Raw genomic sequence first — 24651 nt, 5'->3', positions numbered from 1 at the left:
GGCAGGCTGGCATAGGCAATGTGATGCTTTGGTCAATGTTCTGCTGGGAAACTTTGGCCCTGTCACTCATGTGGATGCTACTTCACATATCACCTACCTAAACATTGTTGCTGAGCAAGTACACCCCTTCATGGAAAAATTGTTCCCTGATGGCAGTGACCTCTTTCAGCAGGATATTGTGCACTGCCACACTGCAAATATTGTTCAAGAATGATTTGGGGAACACAACAACGGGTTCAAGGTGGCATCTGTGGGATGTGCTGGAAAAACAAGTCTAATGCATGGACTTAAAGGATCTGCTACTGACGGCTTGATGCCAGATACCACAGGATACCTTTTAGAGGTCTAGTGGCGTCCATGCTGCGACAGGTCAGGAGTGTTAGGGTTTTTTTGTTGGAAAACAGTTTTGTCTGCTAAAGGATATATTTCTGTTTGGCTGGCCTCTTGATTTAGTACATTTGCCACACTGCTAGGAAGGTGATACATATTTAACGGTTCAACAATGCAGTTTCCTGTGTCACCTTTCCACCTCTCCCTGATACACTGGGCAGTGGATCATTACAATTACAGTATTTTTGTCCAGATAACAAGGAGGTAATGTAGTAAGCTGAACCAGTGAAGACTTTGCAGAGATGTGTGAATTATAAGACCGACTGAAGAGAATTATGGATCCTTTTGCAGGTAAAACAGTAAACAAAAAATATTTCAATTAAGTATTTAGCCATTTTCTTTCTAATCTACTTTAAGCTTGCCATGCACAGGCACAGGTAATTTTTTAGCACTGTGCAATTTTAAATGTGTCTACAAACTTTACAGAAAATTAAAGCTAAAAATTAGCTAGGCAGGAAGTTGCCTTGTTTAGTAAAGCTTACAAAAGAATGCTTTACAGGGTAATTTTCTAAGAGCTTGACTGAATAAAGAGCCTGTGGCTCTTTTGAGTAGCCAATGGCATCAGCAGGAAGGTACTATATTTTAAAAATATTCTTGTGTGCAAACTGATAAAGACTTAGGGGTTGATTAATAAAGGCAATAACCCTGCAAGTGCAGTTGTACCAGACCTTAGTAAATGAGCAAAAGCTCTGCTGGCTTCCATAATCCAATCATGAGCAAGCAAAAATGCTGTTTTTTTTTTCATTTTCCTTGCAGGTGATTGGGTATTCTTTGCAAAGTGAAGCTTTGCCTCATTTACTACGCTCTAGAGAAACAGCACTTGCAGAGTGCAAATGCACTTTCCAATGCGTACAGTCTATTTGCCTTTAGTAAACCAACCCCTTTGTTTTTTGCTGTTCCAAAAAAACTTCCTTAACACCTCCAACCATATGTACTTGAATTTCTAGTATTTTTTAAACCTCAACACCTCATACATTTAAAATGCACACTTTAATCTAGTTTTATACCTAACAGTGGTAGCCTCCCTGGTGGTATTCCCGAGTGTGGCTCGGGGTTAAATTTCAGCATTATTAGCGGTAACCCCGAGCTGCTGTATCCCCTGCTGTGTCTGCGGGCTCCGTCCTCTTCCGAAGCCTCTCTGTGCCAGGCTCCGTTCCCTGCGAGCGTCGCGATGCACGGGGCGGAGCCTGGCGGCAAATTAAAAATGTAAAAATCATAACACATACAGTACTGTAATCTTACAGATTACAGTACTGTATGAAATCATTTCACATCCCTTTTGTCCCCAGTGCTTTGTTCAATGCCCTGCATGCAGTTTTATATGATATATACTGTTCTTTCTGCCTGGAAACTGCAGATTGTCCATAGCAACCAAAAAGTGTCCCTTTACCTCAAAAGTGGCTTTAGACCAGCTAGAAAACAATGATAGTAAATTAGAACACTTGCAGAATTGAGCGATAGTGAATCGTGGGGAAATTTATTTTTTTATTTTTTTTTTTTTTAATTATTTATATTTATTTATTATATTATAATGTATGATTTTGTGTTTCAAACTTCATCATACCCGGGATATCTACTAGACTCTTGGTGGAAAGATTTAAGTGTATTATTGTTAAGAATTACAGGCCTACAATATAAAACGCCAAATTTCCATGCAAAATAATTGTACTGTTTTCAGCACCTAAAATCCGAAATAATCATACCGCCAGGGAGGCTAGCATACTGTTGGTATAAGTACCTAAAATAAGCCATATGCACTTCACCATGCTTTTTGGGAGAGGTATGTGAACTAGATTAAATCATGAAATTCTTGAGATCTTGATTACAATTTATTTTAGAGACAGGAGACCTTATAACCACATTCCAATTATAAAGCATAGTGTCATACAATGTGATTTGCGTATTTCATAAAAAAATTGATAGGTGCAAATCAACCATTGCAGAATGAAAAACATAGAAAATGTAATATGCCTCTTTCAAATTCCCAGCCACAAACCCCATCCCATAATTCCCTGTACTCCAGAACTCAGCTCAAGACAGGGATGGGCAGATATATGTATCGGTTAGAGCTCTGCTGCATTGCTTAGTGCTGTCAGTCAAACACAGGAAACTCTTTACAGGAGGAAAGAGCAGAGGGATGACCCTTCCAATGTCCTGCTGCGCCTTCATGCTCCAATCATCAGGCTGGAGGCAGTTAGGATACCAAGATTTACTGTTTAACAGTACTAGAGAAAGGTGAGGTAACGTTCCTGGCTATGCAGCATGGCCAAGGTTTTGCTATCAGTACTCTGCAGACACTTGTCTGAAGCAAATACCATTTTTTTGGGCCAGCATAAAATTATTCCTTTAAAACAGAATCAGGCTTCACTGCCATGTAGGGGGAAATGGGAGGCTGATATAGGTCCCATAGATAGCTGGGAGACAGCATTGGTGTCGGTGTCAGCTGTACAGGAATTGCCTTCATTCTCCACGGCACCTATCATACGCCGAAACAGTTGTTTACCTGGGGAAGAGGGGACTCCCCTATTTGTCCTAAATGCAAAGCCCATACTAGGGTTTTTTATTCCTATTATCTGGAAATGCCCTAAACTTGTTTAATATTGGGGAGAGGTCATTACTGTTATTAATCAGACATATGATGTATAACTCCCTATGGATCCACTAATTTGCCTCCTGGGGGCATTGGAGGCCGAACAATACACTCCGTCCACTTACATAGATCTTACCCATCTCTTATATTTAACAAGGAAACTTATAGAACGATTCTGGCTCTCCTCTCTTCCTCCAAGCTGTACATAATGGTTTGAGCAGGTTAATCACATCTTTATTAGGGACAAGAACACTTATCTACATAGAAATTCATCTGAGAATTTTCTGTCCATATGGCAGTGTTGGCTTGATGTTCCTGGATTAGCCCCTCCGCAGCTCACCCTAGATAGATTATTGCAAATGTAGGCTCAATTATTGTGATATGGTTCAAATAGTCGATTGAGCTTGCTGGCCTGGAGCTTCCTTACAATTGTACTTTTGCCTTACAATGATTGACATACACCGAAGGAAAACACTAGTTCAATGATGAGATTTTGAGTGCCATACATTTTTGATTTTTCTTATGTCACTCCAACAAATTGTTGCTTCATGGTTTGTTATTTGTTAATATTTTTTTTTTTTACTTTATTGAACCCTGAGATGAGGGTCTCTGGCCCTGTAGCACAACATTCATTGATGCTTTGATAGACTCGATGAATATTTGAAACCCTCTATACCTTTAATAGGCTTTTACCTTGATTAAAAAAAAATTATTCCTTTAAAAATGACCCAACTTAATCTGATTGGCTGTTTAAAAAGAATTCACATTTTCAGAGTGAATGCTAACGTTTGGAAAAAAATTCACTGTAATGATAATTTTAGGAAATATTCTGCCCCCTCCCTAATAAAAAAAAGAAAATAAACATAATAGTTACAAATGCCAACATTAGTGCATTTGTTTACATAGTTACCATTTTTAAATAGCCTTTATTTTTAGCTTTTATGTTAAAATGATATAACTAGGTTTAAACTATAATAAACAATTAATGATGGTGATAAAATTATTATTTTAATAATTGTAAACTAACTAGCATCACATGAATGTTTATTAAACAGATTGGCACATGGCATCAGCTACACATCCCATCTTGTGGCAAAATCTTTATATATTTAATTGATTCTATTGTGATTATTCCAAGACAAAGAAATAAATTTCATGTTCATGCTATGATTACTATATTGGAGAAAGGTAGATTAGGTATCGGTAACTGAGGCTTTTTCCCCTCTCTGTGCATGGTGTGTAACACTGTTTCTTGGAAAAGATATAAACCAGTAAACTGAGCATATGATGGCTTTAATCAATCAATGAAATCCAAATTAGGCATGGGAATCATTTCAATTGTGACATTACAAAAACATAAAGAAGAAGAGGAAAAAAAACGGCAAGAAATTTGAAATAATTCTGAAGGCAGATGGGTGTCAAAATGTTGTAGCAATAGACACCAATTATTACATTTGTGTGTATTCTGTGATTTAAAACATAAACCTTTATCGTTCCAAAACTCAATTTAGATTTCAAAAATATACATTTTTCCAAGCCTTCATTTGGAAGAGAACTGTTCCCAGGATGCGCTTGTAGAACTGAGACACCTACATAGCAAAATATTTACCATCATAGAGCCAGACTACCTGGTTGAATATCTTTTGACGCGCCTGTTTTCCTAAATTACCTTCACTGTCAAGGCACAATTTTTTTATCCATTTATCAGATACCTCTTTGAGTAGTAATATGACTTATTCCTAAATCATAACTTTTGTTGAAGCAGGACCTCAAGATCCTTGGCATGTTGGGAGTATGATTTTTTTTTCCACCCTGCAATAGCTACATGTGCATTTAGCTATGTATTGCTCTGCAGCATTAACTCAATGCAGCTGGCATCTGTCATAATAGAAACGCCTACTTTAATCTGTTTCTATAGAGGATGTCAGTACAAGTGGTACTGCATGGTGTGTATAACATCTGATAAATTGCTGTGTTAGCGCTAGTGGTATGCGAGGAGGGAATTCTCTTTGAAAGTATAATTGCAGAGAAAAAAAATTTTGGAAATAGGCTAAGGAACATGAGTTTCTGCATATGCTAAAACATTTTCATAAAATCATTGTATTTATTAATAGTATGCTTAGGAGGTAACTACAAAACACCATAATAATATTAATATTAATAATTGGTTTAATGCAATTCCAAAGTCAAAATGTCTTTATACATGTTTTTTTTATTTATTTTTTCATCTTAAAAGGTTAAGGTGTTTTTTTTTTTTGCAATTAAAATGATGACCTCGCTCACCACTAGTTAGCACAACCTTTTACCTAGTTTGAATCCTTTTTAACAGTATTCTTACAGACGTGCATGGAACCCTGATTGTTGACAACTGCTTACTTTAACGTGGTGGTCAACAATCAAGGATTGTCTTCCCCAGTTTGTATCCTTAATTTCAATAACTACATACAGTGATGTGATTATTAATTAAGGATGAGAATTGCTTACAAACTATCCAGTTTTGTCTAATTTTGTTGTGTTTTGCTCCAAATAAAATTTAGACTAGAAGTAGAAACAAAAAAAATTGCAGCCCCGATGTTGGAGATGACAGTTAATTTAAGTGCCATAGCAAAGGATAATGGGACAGACTCCACTGAAAATTCTCTCCACATCGGGCTGTGTGTTAATCATCCATCTAAAAATGTTTTCTCCTGTTACCCTGCCAGTAATGGATCAGCCACATCAGAAGACTTATTTTGGAAACTTGATGCCCTACAAACTTTTATTCGTGACCTCCACTGGCCTGAGGAAGAGTTTGGGAAGCACTTGGAACAACGCCTTAAACTGATGGCAAGTGACATGATTGAGTCATGTGTCAAAAGGTAAGAATAATTTTTCTGGGTGTTTGCATGAAATGTGGGCCAATCAGAAAAGTTTATTTTTGACAATAAAAAAAGAAAAATTGGCTACTAACTGTCTGTTCCATAGTGAGGAGTTGAAAATATAGCGTAGACTCTTAGAGCCTCTGAATCTCTGTATACCTTTGATTGCAATAATTTTTGTATATTTTAATACTTACATGGTAGCAAAATATTTCCAATTTCATATAAAAAAACACTGATCTTTAACCTTCACAGTGTGTATATATTTGAATATTCAGAACAAAACAATAAGGTCCCCAAACCATCCTCAGTGTACTTGTGTTCTGGTAGCCCTGTGCAATATTGTATGATTTTTGAAAATTAGCTCAGCCAGAGGTCTGGGGAGCACAGGCACCACATCCCACAAACTAGAAAAATACTTATGGAAAAATGCAAAGGGATTTTTAGGGTGCCAGACAGTTACAATATACTACATCATACTTTCAAATCCATGCCAATTTAATGAAATATTTTTAAAAATTTTTAAAAATTTGTCATAAAAAAGTTTTAATATAGATCACATGCAATTCAGGTATACAGGCGGTTTCTTCTCAACATGTTTCACCAAGAGATGGCTTCTTCAGGAGACTTTTGAATTACTGTATAAGTACTTTGTACAGTAATTCAAAAGTCTCCGGAAGAAGCCGTCTCTTGGTGAAACATGTTGAGCAGAAACCGTTGTACTGTTTACCTAGATCGCATGTGATCTATCTATATTAAAACTTTTTTAAAAATGTTGAAATATATTTAATAAAATTGGTATGGATTTAAAAGTATGATGTAGTATATTGTAACTGTCTGGCACCCTAAAAATCCCTTTGCATTTTTCCATAAGTATTGTATGATTTTTGTTCAGAAAGGAACTGGCAATCATCCAAAAAATTTAATTTCCTTGAAAGTGTTATTAATCAGACTTCCCCAGATGCAGTTGTACTATTATTAGTTAATTCCATGGATATGTACAATCTGTTGTTCCTACCTCAGTTTGGGTTAGTATGTGTATTCTTATGGCCTATAACCCTATCAAACCACAAAAAATAAGAAACTCTTTCTTGCTAATTAACATGTGCAATCTACACATTGAAATCTAAGTTCTTCAAAGCAGAAAAAAATTACTACTTATTACATTTACTACTGATACAGGCTATTAATTATTAAAGCTGAACTCCAGGTTTACCTTGCACAGTTGTACAAGTTCCTCTCCTGTACTAAAACTGCTTACTTTGGTTTCACTCTACGCTGTGAGCCTTTCATGGTGTGGATTAGAAGCTGCAGCAAATCAGATAAAGACTACCTCATTTCCTGGCCGGAGGATATCCTACATGTTTTAGCCCTTTCCTCCTGAGCCTCTTCCATTGGAATAAAAATCAATTTTTTTCAGCCATGGAGTCATATGTGAGCATTACTTAAATGCAGCCTATCAAGGAATCTAGTCTACTCCTGCAGACTGACATCCATCCTTTAAGGAATTTTAATATTTCCACTGCTTGCATCAGGCATACATGCAAGCTATGTACATCACCCTGCCAGCCCCTCCAACCATCTATGACTTGCCTGCATTCATTGCACAGAGATTCACAGGGACCTAGTTATGACATCACAGGGTCTAAAATAAAGTACGTAATGAGAACAAAAAGGATTTATTTAAAAGGAGGGATGAGGGGAGGGGAACCAAGGTAGGCAAAATTTAAGCAAATTAAACTCAGTTGACTAGTGATGTCATTGCTCCTTCCACCTCCCCAGCCAGATTTAAAAGTATGGGTGTCTGCTAGCCAAGTAGAAGTGACATCACTCTCCTGGTTATGTGACAGTGCTTTGGCCTAGTGTTTGGCTACTAGACTCAACACTGCCCAAGGTTAAGACGTTACGTGCTCCAACGAATCCAGAAGTGCTAGGTATTGTGGTCGGCTGCAGAGGAAAAAGGCAACTCTACTAAAGGTGAATGAACAGTAACAGTGACAAAGATACAAGCAATTAAGGGCACATTTGCAGCTATCTTTGGCAGTGTTTTAAGTGGAGAGCGATGTTTGGTACAGTTTGTGGTCAGAAATATGATCCTATGTGAAAATCTAAGTAATGTTAACCAGTGCATCGCTGCTTGAGAATGGGCTTTACAGGCTTTACAGGCTCACATTCATTACAGGCTGAGCATGGTGCAGATTATGCAAGAAATAATTATTGTCCCCAACAGCCCAGTGCCAAGAAGAAGAATAAGTGGGTAGACAGACAGTGGATCAGATTAAGATAGAAGGACAGGTGAGATACATAAAAGTGGAGGGCATGGGAAGGCAGAATGTGGGACATGGCTTGGGCACCTGATTCTATACTCTGTCAGTGCATCTCACTCACAGCAAAAGCAAGATATTGAGACCATGTTTTAAGGAATTCAGAATGTGTGTTGCTCAGAATGGCCCTAAGCTTCTTGTGTGTCATAGTGCTCATTATTCTCTGCTGAAGATTACAGTTACATAATTACATAGTATAAAGGTTGAAAAAAATACTGGTGCATCCAGTTCAACATGTGTGTGTGTGTGTATGTGTGATTTTTATTCTCTAACGTGTCCCATTTCCCTGTGTATTCTGCTTCCTGAGGAATCCATCTAAATTGTTTTAAGTTGCCAACACTCTTAACTAGTACCACTTCCTGGGGGAGCGAGTTCAACATTTTTACTGCTCTAACAGCAATTTCACAGTCTAAGGTTAAGCTTTCTTTCTTCTTACCTCAAAACATGGCTGCATGGCTTCTTTGGGGACCTTAGAGTAAACAGTTTATTATGGTTACTGGAGCCACATATATTTGTACATTGTAATCGTATTCCCAGAGTTAACAACTGTAATGAGGTCCTGCATCACCCTTTTAAAATGTTTGGCCCTTTACTGAACTGAAAGGATTTGTGACCAAAACTAAACCGCATATTCAAGATGAGGCCAATCAGTGTTTTGTACAGGGGGAGTTGGCGGCTTCCAGTCTTTAGTGATAGTTTGCCTGGTGGCTAAAAATATTAGTTACTAGTTTTGCTTTGTGCTTGTAAAGGCAGAGGTTGGTTTGTTTAATAAAGCTTACACAAGGATGGTGGGACAAGTTTTGATACAAGATGAAGCTGTTTATGTTATTTACCCATGTCCAGAGTCTTTGTGCCTTTGGACACTACCAACATATGAGCTCGCTGTATTCCCTACAACTCCAAAAACATAATTGTGAGGCGCTGGCGGCATATTTGTCTATGTGGTCAGGAATCTTTTATGAAAAAGCACTTTATATGCATTTCCTTGAGCCAAAATGTTGGTTGAACATTTTGTTATGGCATTCCAGATTTCGTCTCACTTAACTATTTCCAGGGATCCACCCAGGTTACGTTCCCATTTAAGCATAAGAGAACATTTAGAGATGTTTGCTGAGTAGGTAAAAGCTGAATCCAATGAGTTAATCACTAATTTGAAAATGTTGGAAAAAGATCTGTCTGTGGAATCTGCAAGTGTTTTTTAAGATATTGGAAGGATTTAATATTGTCTTTCAATAAAAGACGTTGAATATTATTCATTGTCCACTATCGAAAGATCAAGGGGTTCTAATAATCTGGGAGGAAGAGGAGATTATGTAGGATATCTGATAGCAAAAGGTGGGCTGAAATCAAGCTGGAGTATTTGAGTCCCATTATTTCCGGATTTGCTGCAAATTGAGATAGGATGGTCTGGAAGTTGGAAGGTCTGGAAGGTGGAAGATTATGAATCATATTGTAGATGTGGATTGTCAAACTGTCTATGATATTCAGATAGAACCATTTAGGCAGTTCATGAGTTGTTTAGAAGGACACTTAGGGTGCTATCTGGGCCACCATGTACTTGCTCAAAATTTAGACACTACGTCTGTCAGTCTGTTTATGGTGATATAGAACTTGAGCAGTTAATCTCAGTCTGCACAAATTCTATAAGAATTTTAGAACATTCCTCTGTTAAGTGTGCATAATGTGGCTGTGTGTGGTAATTACATAGTTACATAGTAGGTGAGGTTGAAAAAAGACGCAAGTCCATCAAGTCCAACCTATGTGTGTGATTATATGTCAGTATTACATTGTATATCCCTGTATCTTGCGGTCGCTCAGGTGCTTAGCTAATAGTTTTTTGAAACTATCGATGCTCCCCACTGAGACCACCGCCTGTGGAGGGGAATTCCACATCCTTGCCGCTATTATGCTGCGTACACACGATCGGACATTCCAACATCAAAATCCTGGATTTTTTTCCGACGGATGTTGGCTCAAACTTGTCTTGCATACACACGGTCGCACAAATGTTGTCAGAAATTCTGAATGTCAAGAACGCGGTGACGTACAAGACGTGCAACGAGCCGAGAAAAATGAAGTTCAATAGCCAGTGCAGCTCTTCTGCTTGATTCCGAGCATGTGGGAATTGTGTGCATCAGAATTGTGTACACACACTCAGAATTTATGAGAACGGATTTTGTTGTCGGAAAATTTGAGATCCAGCTCTCAAATTTTAGTTGTCGGAAATTCCGACAGCAAATGTCCAATGGAGCCTACACATGGTCAGAATTTCTGACAACAAGCTCACATCGAACATTTGTTGTCGGAAATTCCGAACGCGTGTACGCGGCATTACAGTAAAGAATTAATTAATTATTTTAATTATTACTATTACTATTATTACTATTAATTATTATTTGTATTAATTTTAAGAATGGCCAAGTGTCTTGTTAAACTCCCTTCTGCAAAAAAGTTTTATCCCTATTGTGGGGTCACCAGTACAGTATTTATAAATTGAAATCATATCCCCTCTCAAGCATCTCTTCTCCAGAGAGAATAAGTTCTCGCAACCTTTCCTCATAACTAATATCCTCCAGACCCTTTATTAGCTTAGTTGCCCTTCTTTGTACTCGCTCCATTTCCAGTACATCCTTCCTGAGGACTAGTGCCCAGAACTGGACAGCATACTCTAGGTGCAGCCGGACCAGAGTCTTGTAGAGCGGGAGAATTATTGTTTTATCTCTGGAGTTGATCCCCTTTTTAATGCATGCCAACATTCTATTTGCTTTGTTAGCAGCAGCTTGGCATTGCATGCCATTGCTGAGCATATCATCTACTAGGACCCCCAGGTCCTTTTTCATCCTAGATTCCCCCAGAGGGTCTCCCCCCAGTGTATAGATTGCATTCATATTTTTGCCACCCAAATGCATTATTTTACATTTTTCTACATTAAGCCTCATTTGCCATGTAGTTGCCCACCCCATTAATTTGTTCAGATCTTTTTGCAAGGTTTCCACATCCTGCAGAGAAGTTATTGCCCTGCTTAGCTTAGTATGTTTACCCCATCCTCCAGGTTGTTTATGAACAAAATAAATAGGATTGGTCCCAGCACAGAACCCTGGGGGACCCAACTACCCACCCCTGACTATTCTGAGTACTCCCCATTTATTCCCCACCCTCTGAACTCGCCCTTGTAGCCAGTTTTCAATCCATGTACTCACCCTATAGTTCATGCCAACGGACCTTATTTTGTACAGTAAACGCTTATGGGGAACTGTGTCAAATGCGTTTGCAAAATCCAGATACATCCACATCTACGGGCCTTCCTTTATCTAGATGGCAACTCACCTCCTCATAGAAGGTTAATAGATTGGTTTGGCAAGAACGATTCTTCATGAATCCATGCTGATTACTGCTAATGATACCGTTCTCGTTACTAAAATCTTGTATATAGTCCCTTATCATCCTCTCCAAGAGCTTGCATACTATTGATGTTAGGCTAACTGGTCTGTAATTCCCAGGGATGTATTTTGGGCCCTTTTTTAATATTAGTGCAAATAGTTGGTAGGGCCCTGAAATAATAAGCAGTTTTGGACGTTGAGAAATATGGATAGCATATATTCTGCCAAACCACAATATGTGTATAGAATGCCAGGAGGTTGAGAGTTTCCTGATGAGGTAAGGGTAGTTTGTTTTTTATTGTGAGTCAAAAGAATGAGTGATATGAATACTTCAATAAGGCAGTGTTGTAGGCAAAGTGAAATTATAGTTTGTTTAGAGGGGTTGGAGATTGAGGAATATACTTAGCGCTTTTGACTTGGCCTTATTGACCTGGAGTTCCGAGATGGCCACCTGTACTAAATAAGTTGGGCAGGGTGATGTGGGCAGAAGTAACGTTGAGTAGGATATTGTTTGCATATAACATAATCATATGGTGTGTATTCAAGATTTGTGGCCTCGGATTAAAAGGTTCATTTGAATCACAGCAGCAAGGAACTCTAAGACTAGAATCAAAAGGGCCAGCCTTGTCAGGTTCCCAGGATAATAGTGGAGGGTTTGGAACAAAAACTTGCATATTTTATCAAGATATATATGGTTGGGCATAGAGAGCTATGATCCAAGCTAAAAAGTCACCATAAAGCCATATTTGTGGAGATATTTTTCTTATAAATATTATCACTATGGTTATTATTCATGATGATGTTAAAATGCACTAAGCATTCAAATGGCACAAACTACCAGTGTCGTAAAAAGGCCAGCGGTAAACTGCCAGTTTCATGTGTTTTCTTTTCTAAAGTTTCTGATCATGCTTTTTTGACCTCTTAAGATAGATTGCTATTTATTTGTTTAATCCACCCCTTACAGCACTGAATGTTTTTTTTTTTTACAGATAATGTTTAGTAATTAGTGTTCCCATATTTTGAATGGCCCAAAGCAGAAATATTTAATCCATCATTTATCACTAAGTGGCTAAGGGAAAGCCACAGCCCCTTTAATAGCTAACAGGCAGTTTCCAGTACAGAAGAATAGACCTTGAGAGTTTAAAATTATATTTATGGTACACAAACAACACAAAAATGTTGTACTTTCTATCATCAAGTAAGTGATCTGCTTGGTGCTGTCACATTTTACGATAATTTATTTGGGCAGAGAATATTAAAATACAGAATTTACCATATTCTCATAGATCTTTTTAAAAGACGATTATCTAATTTATTGTAAATATGCAAAAGTATGCATACACTACGGGCTTTTCTTCCTCCGTCACAAATTTCCATTTGTTTCTTGAGGCATATTATGAATTTGATTTGTTAAGAGTATCTGAAGACTTACATGATTATTATTGGCATCTAAGAACAAGATGGCAATCTAGCCACTTGGAACCTAATTGAATTTAATCATGTTGGGCAGTTATGTAGCAGCAGAAGCTTAAATTGTAATTGTTACATTTTTATTGGTAATAAAATGTTAAAACCAAAATAGTACAACAAACAGTGATTAAGAATGATATTTATTGGCATGTTTTTTTTTTTTTTTACAGATACGTAAAATAAAATGAGGCTTTTTTCCAATGAAATTTCAGTTTAGTTATTATTAAGTAATAATAATAATAATACAAGTATACATCAGGAGTAGTGGTGATAATTATTAAGTCATAAATAATAGTTTATACAATTCATCTTGGAAATTTAAAATGCTGTTAAAGGTTTTAAGACACCTCTAGAAAATACTAAGAAAAATATATAGCATTTTACTTTAAACAGATATACTATGACCTCATCATTTTAATGTCACAAACTGCCATTATTAAGAAATAATGACATTTTAAATTGATCAAAATGTCATGTAATACAGGAAACTTGATTACAGATTTTATTTTCATCTTCTGAGCTTTATAAATTAGGACAGATTGGACTGAATTTAATAAAGTGTGAAGTGAGTTCAAATGAGCTCATATGTGGTGAATGAAATTACTGGAGTGGGAAGAGGAGTGGTGATGTTCATTTTTTATATCCAATCATGTGCAGTGGAAAGAGGTTCTTCACATAATTGAATGTTCAAAGCTAATAAAGGTTCAATTCACTTTGCTTTACATTTGCGTAACTCGGATTATATTTAGCTCACTACTTTCTGTATACTTTTCAGTGGAATTTTAATGTCCCAACAGGTCCTCATTATAGTTTAACTGGCAAGCTAGAGCTGGGGATTATTTATGTATACTTTGTCTCAAAGCATTTTTTATTCTATCACAATTTTTACTGACATTTCAACAAACATCAAGGTTATAATTGACGTGCCAAGGATTACATTCAGTGGGGGTTTGCAAATAAGGCAAGAAGGGGAAAAGAAAAAACATTTCTTAATCCAGTCATGAGACAAAAATATATATATATATATATATATATATATATATATATATAAAACAAATCACTTTCTCTTGAGACATCCATGTACCGTAATATATTTAGTACATTTGATTGTTGAGATTCTATGGTTATTATGGATTCCCTCACTGTCTGTATAGTGCATGGTTGCTCTATAAGTGAAATGGAAAGTATAGCAAAAAGAGATTATGTAGGGCTGTTTGTGAACATAGGTTTGAGTTAGTCTCAGAGTGTCGAATTACGGTGATAAAGAGAAAGATGAAATGAAGATGGAAGAAAAGGTGAGTGAGTATTCATCTGAAGGAGTTTGATATACAGAGAGGTAGAGAGAATAAATAGTTTAGAATAGGTTAGGAGGTCAGGGTGGGATAGTGGAGAGAGGAGTAAGGGGGCTGAATTGTGGACGCATATGTATTCCAATGCCCTCATGTGGCTCTTGTAATCCAGCTAGGTTGTCCAAATCTTATGGAATTTAGAGTGGGTATCCGAAAGTATTGCCGTAAGTTTCTTATGCGCCATGACTTCCACTAGTCACTGTTTAACTTCAGAGAAGTGTATTTTTTGGCTTTTTCCATGGTTTCGCTAACATTTGCCTCGCCGCAGTGAACACAAATCCCAATGGCTATTGTTCTATCATGGAAAAGTGAAGTATTGGTCTATGTAGCAAGGCTTCCCAAGGATTTTGTGTTAACAGTTTGCGCCATTTTATACACTTGGATCTACCAAATATGTGGGAGAGTGCCATGTTTACTCCCCCCCAGTAAACAGAAGGGTGACGTGCCCGAAACAACTCTAAATATACATTACAGTGCCATGTACCAGTGGAATAATCTTTTATAAGTTTTCTTTCACTGAGGTGTTGGTTGAGGATTTTATGGTTACTTTCCAGATTTTTTTTTCAGTCTGTTTGGTCTAGTGTGTAAGTCTCCTTCCCATTTGTTAATATACTGGGGTCACAGAAAGCCCAGGGATGGATTCACAAAAAGCCACATAAACCCTTGAATCAGGGGTCTTTTACTACTGAAAGATCGGAAGAATTTTCCCTCTTAATGACCATTTTTTGTGATACGGCACTGCATCGCTTTAACTGTGCAGTCGTGCAACACTGTACCCAAACAAAATTGACGTCCTTTTTTCCCAACAAATAGAGCTTTCTTTTGGTGGTATTTGATCACCGCTGCAGTTTTTATTTTTTGCGCTATAAACAAAGAGCGGCAATTTTGAAAAATTTCTGTTAGAGGTCATTTCCAATGTTCTTTTACATACAAAACAGATTTTTATAACATCTAGTGCTAAAAGAATATATATGCTTGACACCTTTTGTTTGACACCATTGGAAAGCGCATGGATTTTCATATGTGGGACGAAAAGAGGGGTTAAAAAGAAGGATGCCTGTGAGGGGAAAGTGTGAGGAGATTCATTTGCTAGAAAATTGTACAAGATCCCATTGCCTTAGGGATTGAAGAATAGGAGGATGTCTCATTTTGGGTCTGTGTTGAGGGAGTAGTCACAAAAGGTTACAGATTGGGATCGGTGTACTTTCCACTATATTAAGGTGGGTCGACAGATTGCTTGAAACAATGCTAGAGGGGTGATTTGAGCTGCTGTGTAGTATCTAAGCAGCTTTTTAAAATAATAAAGTGACTTGGATGCTTAAAGAAAGTAGAAAAAAAAAGTCACACAAAAAATAGGAAACATAATAGCCAGTCCAACCACCAGTGACTCTAGTCTTTACTGCCCTGCAGAGCTACACCGGAAAAAAAAATTCTTTAGCTTCTGACACTTCTGGGTGTGACAGATGCCGGATTCCTCCACTATGCACTGCAGTTCCACCAACCAGCTGTTATGTTAGTACAGATCTGAAAGGGCATACTAGTGATTTAGTGGCAAGCAGGTGGAACCACAGCGCTCAGCAGGAGAGGTAGGCATCCAGCACATCCAAAGTTTCAGATGTTGAAGATATTTCTGCTGATGTTGTTGTGCAAGTAAGTGAAGATTAGAGCCATCAGAGTTGAGACTGGTAGGTATTATACAGGTTGGCTTTTTTGTTATCTTTTTTTGGCAACACATTTGCTGTCAGTGCATTATAATCTAGTGGTCAAAAAGATTTCTCAGCTATGTAGGAGCTGTCCTTGCTGTTGACACAGAATGTTCTGTGTTTATCACTGGCCAGTGGCAAAGAAATACCCAAATGTAAATGTGATGCCAAATCTAAGAAATCATTTAACATGATCTTGACACTTACATACATATTATGATATGCCTGAATTTATAGTCTATAACATAAATAGCAATTTACATATGTGCAGGGGTGGAGTAAATATTCATTTTTTCACTATCTGTTGGAATTTATTGTGTTCAGTATAAACACTTCTCACAAAGTTTTCTATTTCTAAACTGATGTATTAAACTGATTGGACTGATTGGATTTGCACAGATGGTGGTAGGACTTTTGAGGCACTACAAACAAGCAGATATTTTTCATAAAATGGTAATAGATCATAAACAAACTTTATTTATACAAAACCCAAGATAAAAACGCATTAAAATCAAAACATGCGGGCCCTGATCCCATACAGCAAGCTTTATCCCCTGCTAAGGGTACACTTAAATCAATACACAATGGGTAACCTCATATACTTCATAGCTCATCTCTTTTTATTGCAGTGGTGATAGGTTGTGCTGAAGCTCAATGAGTTTCCCGGATTTCTTATTTCCACTTCCTCAGGAGCATTAGAGATTCAGAGCAACTATAATACCAGTAAAGTTGATATTAACATAATGCTGTATGAATGATTATAAGTCATTCCATAGTACTTTCCACCTGACCAGGGAATTCCAACACTACAGAACTAGCACCCAGGTGGAGACCATCATGAGGGCAATGTGCTCCCCCCTCAAAGGCAGGCACACCACTGATTGAAGTTGATTTACTAAAGGACTGGAGGACATACCCTCCACTTAAAAAAATTAGTAATACGGACTTAGTCATGGGGTTCATGAGCAACCCCATGACTAAGTCCGTATGACGAAACATGTCGGGGCGTGGCTACGCGGCAATCCCATACTAGTGTCAGAGGTACGAGAGACGGCTGACTGAGCGGGGAGCAGAAAGGAAGTGCCAGCGGTGAACCGGTGAGGTGATCGTCAGGCATCCACACTCCACACTCCCTGGGTCCGCCGTGACCATTTGGTGTTTGATTTTTCGCTGCATGCGTTTGCTACATTTTATCCTGACTGCTGTGAAGTGTCATGCTCATTGTTTTTATGGATCATGTGAGTGCACTGGTTTTGGTTTCAGTTTGTTATTACATTTTTTATACGGTAATATACTATTTGGAGCATTTTTTTTAATCTTTATGTGGAACCACTACCCCAAGAACAGTGTCCGGTGCATTGAACAGTGGATATCTATGCTCGCATGGTAACCCCCATGTTAGTGGGTTAAAGCCTTGTCCGGCCAAACACGAGAGTGTAGGGCCTCAACAGCTGGTGAGTTTGCCATTCGTAAGGGAGTGGATTCACGTCACTGAGGTGTGTTGGACAGTTCGGCACAGCATTGTGAATTAGAGACACTCATTCTCTGGAAACGTCTTCTCCTTTTTGGCACGATTGCACAATATATGTGGACTATTCACTATCATCTGGCATCATCTGGCTTTTCACTTTAAGAACTGCTTTACATCATCATTATATCTTGCAGCCTAGTTATTAAGGCAGTTTAATTTTGATCACAATGTAATTCAATTGAATTATCACGTAGTGTATTATTTAATATTGTCACTTTATATATTAACATTTAGAGTTTAAGCTCACCCAGTTACCTTGGTGCGGTGTCATATCGCAGCAGGGGATTAATCTCACATTTATTTTTGCAGGAATGGTTGATTGCGCCATTTATATATATATTGTTCATTTGTACATTTTCATGTGTGTTTAGGATTTTCTAGGGTCAGTTTGAGCACATGCAACTCACTCATCAAGATTAGAGTGTATGTATTGGTTATTTCACTCTCACTACCAGCGGAGTAGCGCCACTATTCATCTATAGGGTGTTTTCAGATTTCAATATTTCCTTTTTGTAAGTGGCAGCTCACAACAGGTTTAATATTCAGGGCGCAGTGGTGGAAGGACAGGTGTGGGCGGTTTTATTTTATCCTGTTCATCCACAGCTTTTATTAGTCTTGAGGAGTTACATGCTTCTGGGTTTGTCATATCTCCAGTACCCCAATAGGCACTGTGATTCCTTCACCCAAGAGCTGTTACTTTTCTGCCTGTAGGAATGACAGCACCCTAGAAGTGTTAGATATAAGCAGTGCCCATAGCTGTTCAAGAAAATAAAGTTTTAAATCATGACCCTTTGGAAAGGTACATATAAAAACCTTAGGCTGCTTCTACCTTTTTTTTTTCTTTTACTGTAGCTAAAGGGTCACTTTAAAGTACAACAACCAGTTAGATATTACCTTTCAACAGTTTATGTATTTAGTGTAATAACAGGTAATCTGCGATTGGTTACTAAAGGTTCTCACGTGCTAATTCAACCCAAACGAAATAATTGAATAAAGTCCAACTCCTGTTAATAAAGCACCTTGTTTTCTTTGCTGGGGAGAAAGCATATTAATTATATCCTCTGCAACTATTGATTCAATAACTAATTTCGGCTTCCTCTCATTCATGGCGCAACCCCCTACTTTTTTTTCTTTCTTCTTCTCTCACCTTTCGTTTGTCCTCTCGTACATTATATAAAAAAACCTTGTTGAATGACAGGGGGGTGAGGTCTCTGGTGGACAGCTAGCTTGGTTCCTACCTACCTACTGCTGCTGAGGTATCCTTTACAATCTCTGGGAAGTCTCCATGGACTCTCAATATGTAATGACTCCTCCGTTTAAACTTCCATCGATTGTTTGTACCTATAGGTAAGCCTATAATAAGGCTTACTTATAGGTACTGTAAATATCTCCTAAACGTGCACCGTTTAGGAGATATTTACAGTATATGCAGTCGATGACATCATCAGCGCCTGCACTGTGAAGGAATGGCCACCTATGCCATTTTTTCAGAGCCCTGTGCTGTGACCGGCGGCTCCAGCAGGCATGCACGAGAGTGATGTCATGTGGCTCCGGCCAGTCACACAGCTGGAGTCCGTGGACCCGGAAGGAAGATGGGCGAAGATGGATGCAGCCTCCAGCAGTGACAACGAGGGCTTTGTTTGCAGGTAAGTGTCACATAGTGTGCTAGTATGTGATGCATACTAGCACATTATGCCTTTACTTTGCAGGTCAGAAAACAGAAAAAAAGAGGCAGCGTAAAGTTGTAAAGTCAGAAGGTTTTTTTATCTTAATGCATTCTATGCATTAAGATGAAAAACCTTCTGTGTGCAGCAGCCCCCTCAGCCCCCTAATACATACCTGAGCCCATCTCAATCCAGTGATGTTGCAGGAGTGTCTCAGCTGCCCGGGATTCTCCCTCCTCATTGACTGAGATGGCAGCATGGTGCCATTGGCTCCCGCTGCTTTCGATCAAAGTCAGTGAAGTCTGAATGGACACAAAGAGCAGCGGCTTGGCTCAGTTGCCCCCATAGCAAGCTGCTTGCAGTAGGGGCAGGAGGGAGGGGCCAGAAGCAGCGAAGAGGGACCCAAGAAGAGGATCTAAGCTGCTCTGTGCAAAACCATTGCACAAAGCAAGTAAGTATAACATGTTTGTTATTTTTAAAGAAAAAAAAACTGAGACTTTCATATCAATTTAAATAAATAATAAATAAAAAAACTCTGCTTCATCATTTCTTTAAATTGGTTAGCCTATTGCGATCCAGCTTTCCTTATATAATACTCCAACGTATGCAACTCCTGTTAGGTCAGGAACATAGGTAAGAGAAAAGTGTTCACAAAGATGTCACATTATTTTGTTTTTTTTTTAAGCCAGAGTAAAGAAGCATTTGTGAATGGATCACAGACAGTTGGGAAATTTACACCTTAGTATACAGATGGTGTCTGTGATCTCCTTGCTATAATTAATAGCTTTGGATGAAATAGACAAGATTAGTATAATTATTTAAAAAGTAAAAAAGAAAAAAAAGGTATTTTTTACTTCATGGTATACTATAATTATAAAACTATTATTTTTCCCTTCTGCACACTAGCCACACATAGTATAAGTTCCATATGTACTCAGCCGTGCTAAATTAATTTGTCATTTGTGTATTGATGAAAACCTGTCAATAGTAAATGAAAAACTCTGGTTTATTGCAGTTATTTCTAGCAGTTATAAATATAACCTACATGCAAGATAGAGGATCTCCTAAATGGATATCCAAAACATTATGTTGTTTCTGGCTTTAACCCTTTTGTTGCCAGCGCCGTTTTTGTGTTATTTGCACACATGTTTAGAAAATCATTTTAGGCCTGAAGATTACACAAAACCCACAAACATTATATATTTTCTGAAAGCAGATACCCTAGAGAATAAAATAGTGGTAGTTCCAATTTTTTATGTCACACGATATTACCGCAAACGTCTAGAAAATGCAAAATTTCAGTAAAAAACACACTAACGTGAATTTTAGGGTAAACAAACACAATAAATTACCCACATTTTTGGAAAAATATAAAAGACGAGGTTGCGCCGAGTAAATACATAACCAACATGCCAAATTAAATTTTTGTGCGCCCTTGAAATGGCGTCACATTTCAGTACCCTATATTTTCTATAGGCGACACTTCAAAAGGCCCCTATAGGTATCAGTTTAGTGTTACGGAGGAGGTCTTGTGTTAGAATTATTGCTCTCACTCTGGCATGCGCGATGATGTAATGTGTATTGTAATAGATGGTTGCATGTGTAGGCACCCTGACGCATGCGTTTAAGCTTGTACGTGTGTATATGTGGGGGGGGGCTCAAAAAAAATTTGGGGGGGGGATTTTATGTGCTTGGGTGTAACTTAATTTTTTTGCAAAAAAAATATTTTTTTTCCTTAACTTTTTTTTCTATCACATAAGGGACAAAAAGTCCCCTATGTGATTTTTTTTTGGTGACAGGTTCTCTTTATTGAGATATACAGGGTCTAAAAGACCCTGCATGTCTCTCCTGTGCTCCACTAAATGTTTTGCAATGCATATCGCATTGCATTACATTATTTCCTGGCTGAGCTAGCCAGGGTCACCAAGAGCTTGACCCGGAAGTGACGTCAGAGGGGTTGCTTTCCGGGTCACAAGAAGAAGGGGAGGAGAATGGACGTGTTTCCTTTCTTCTCCTTCCCCTCCAGCTGCTGGCACCCGCCATGAAGCTCCCGAGCCCGCCGATGGGCAAGCAAGCCCGGTGAGCATGGCGGGGGTGGTGCTGGTACCAGGGATGTGTGAGAGCGATGCGGCGGCAGCACCACCGCACAAATGCTCTCACCTGACAGGCAGGAGTCTGCCTGTCAGTTTCACACACAATACCAGATTGTGTGTAATACCCCCAGCTGTCAGGTCTATATGACATACGGACCTGGCGGCGAAAGGGTTAAAGTCTAAGTTCACCTTTGTTCACCTAATATAGCAATAATGTACTTCTTTTACAAAAATAAACCAGCTTCCTATTTATGCTACCCACACTTACCCCACTCTCTTCATGGATGTTTAAAAACACTGCTCCATTACTTCTGCCTTACTTCCTGAAAAGACTTTAGGTCATGACACAGGAAGGAGTTGTCCAGCTAAGGGTAGATGATGCAGGGTGTTTCGTAAGTTTCGTGCTGCACCCCGCACTCGTCCACAGTAAGGATACAGTGAGAAGGTGCCAAGCGAACATCTTGTTACACCCACCAGATTCTGGCATTTCACATTTATTTTAACCACTAAGCTGAGCTTATATAGTGACATTCAGTGTTTTTAAATCTGTCTCACTGTTTTGATGTTGAATTGTAAAAGCAGCAGCAAGCCTGTTGATCTCACAGGTTTGCAGATCTGATAGAACACCGCTGATTTTACAATACTACATCAAAACAGTCATATAGATTTCCAAATACTGTATTTCACTATATGAGTTCTGTTTAGTGGTAAAAATAAGTGTGAATTTCCACACTCCGGTGGGTGTAACAAAATGTCCCCTTGCCACCTTCTCACTGTAGCCTTACTGTGGACGAGTGTGGGGTGTAGCAAGATGGTGGCAACGGAACGTCACTTCCGTTTCAAAATCTGACGGGTCGCATAATCTGATGAAACATAGGGTGTGTGCTATTGAGATCAGCTGGTCAACTCCTTCCTGTGTCATGACCTAAAGTCTTTTCAGTAAGTAAGGCAGAAGTAATGGAGTAGTGTTTTTATACATCCATGAAGAGAGTGTGGTAAGTGTGGTTAGAATAAATGGAAAGCTTTTTATTTTTGCAAAAGAAGTACATTAATGCTATACTGGTACATAGGGGAGCTGAAATTAAAAAAAAAAAAAAGAAAAAAGTGAACTTAGCCTTTGAAGTCACAGAAACAGTCATATAGACCTTGATCTATCAACCTCCATTTTCATAGTCTTCCTTGCATTCCTGTAAAATGTGTTGCTTAGTGTGTAGTAATCTGGACATACACTGTACAATTTGATTGTGCAATCTCTGTACAGTCTTTTTTCAATGTACCAGAACTATGTACCGATGTAATGAGGATGAACCTGAACAGTCCATTCAATAAATTCCAAATTAAGCAGGACCTGCACTACATAGTTGTTGGTAGCTCTAAAGATTGTATAGTACGTGGACATCTTAACCTCTTGCTTTCTACGTAACGCGTATTTGCAGCAGCAAAGAGGGTGGACTTTAAAGCGTATGTTTTCAGCACAAAGACTGAGCTGTCAAAGACAGCTTTTGGTCTCTACTAATCATTTGGAGATGGTGCTACCATCTTCCGATCATGTGACCACTGTAAAAGTCAATCACAGCCAATCACATGCTGGGACTTGGCAGGAAGGGGTTAAAAATGATTGTGTAATCCAGTGTTTGAGCAGCCCTATCTAACCGACCTGGCTTGGCCCACAGCCTTTCTCCTCCTCCAAGTGTATATGTGTATGTGCTCATCAAGGTTGCCAGCTTTCAGTAAATTTACGAATAGTTAGTAAAATCTGTAGTTTTTGCATCTGTCGTAAATGTCCATCACCGACATGCAGATTGCATGTCCGTAACACATTCATGGACAGATGCAAAAATTACAGATTTTACAAACTGTTCATAAATTTACTGAAAGTTGGCAACCCTGGTGCTTATAGTAAGGATTGTAAACATTACCCATCAACACCAGCATATAGAACTAGGATGGGAAGGCAGGAATCTCATTTCCTCAAAGAGAAAAATAGTATAGAAAAGTGTTTATGTAACCATGTTCAAAAACAGATGCATACAGGATGCTGCTATGCGAGGGGACATCTCCATGCTATATAAACAGTTGCTTAGCTCCATTGCTAGATTATCTTACCAGGTGGCATGGAAGAAGGATCTGTCCATAACCCTTGAGGAGGAGTCACAATGGTCAATATCACTAAAGATGCGAGCATCGCCCTACTAAATAAGCCTGTTTAAAATGTTCCACAACATACTCAGACCTTGATCTATGATGGGAAAAAGCCCCATCATAGACGTTGCAATAGTAAAACAAAAACTTACAAGGATCATGTTGAATGAAAAAATTGTGAGTGTCTTACGAGACAAACAATCCAATTTTGACAAAATATGGTCCCCTTGGCTTGCTTACTTACAGGTTTCGAATGACTGAATAATATAGTATGAATAAGTTGATGCTGGATTTCAAGGACGGACCCATCTCTTTTCTTCTCTCCCCACTTTTTCTTTTTTCTCTTTGCTTGTTCCCTCCATTTTGGCCAGCCTTGGCATCACATCCTCTTAGCTTTTCCTTCTTCCTTCTTAATTAATCTCTTGATGTGCATATTTGGGGGTCTGGAGCCCCTTTGTGGAACCATTACAATGCTTGGCAACGAGTAATACTATGTGAGCCGTGGTCGCTGGATGTGGGCTTTAGTTAATGATGGGCCGGCTTCCAGGGGTTACGATTCAAGAAGGTCTGGACCTCGATAGCTTGGTTCTTGTTGTCCCACACGGTGATCCAAGGGGTGATCATATGGAATACCACTTCCTAGTAACCACATTTGTTTTGCAGTTTTCTACCCACGTTATAGCACAAAATATGTTATTCTGGTCCGCTTCTAATGGTGGTCCAATCCTCACTGGTGAGCTTAGCGAATACCCACCTATTTGCCAAGATTTTCAGATGTTATGTTTCTCCCACTTATGTACCTTTGTCTATACAGAGCCAGCAAGTATTGTTTGCTGCTCTGCACAATGCTTTTGTTATTTTTACTCTTTTAAAACATTAATAAAAACAACTGAAATGGAAAAAGTGTTTATGTTCACCTGTACCACCATCCATTTCTCTGATCTTCACATTCTTGCAGAGCTACAGCCATAATCTTCAAATCCGACACTTCCAGATGTGTCAATTGCCTGCATTCCATCATCTCTCTAGGGACAGGAGGATGGTACCACAGTGCAGAGCAGAACCACAGTGGGCAGCACTTATGTGTTGGAAACAAAAATTCTGCTGCAGCCTGTAGCTCTTCAAGAGAACAAAGGTTGGAGAAACATATGGCGAGA

At 38.5% G+C, this 24651-nt stretch overlaps 1 protein-coding gene across 13 annotated transcripts in view; it reads left to right on the top strand.

Moving 5' to 3' along the window:
- Window positions 1-24651, top strand: part of CADPS (calcium dependent secretion activator) — a 666812-nt gene that overhangs the window by 521902 nt on the left and 120259 nt on the right. For all 13 annotated transcript variants that reach the window (XM_073592156.1, XM_073592166.1, XM_073592157.1 and 10 more), the window contains one exon: window positions 5683-5838. In XM_073592156.1, the coding sequence (XP_073448257.1) occupies window positions 5683-5838 (156 nt within the window). The remainder of the gene's footprint in view (window positions 1-5682; window positions 5839-24651) is intronic.

This window comes from Aquarana catesbeiana, linkage group LG07 (assembly GCF_042186555.1).
Source record: "Aquarana catesbeiana isolate 2022-GZ linkage group LG07, ASM4218655v1, whole genome shotgun sequence".
NCBI lineage: Eukaryota > Metazoa > Chordata > Amphibia > Anura > Ranidae > Aquarana > Aquarana catesbeiana.
This window is presented reverse-complemented; position numbering and strand designations above follow the sequence as displayed.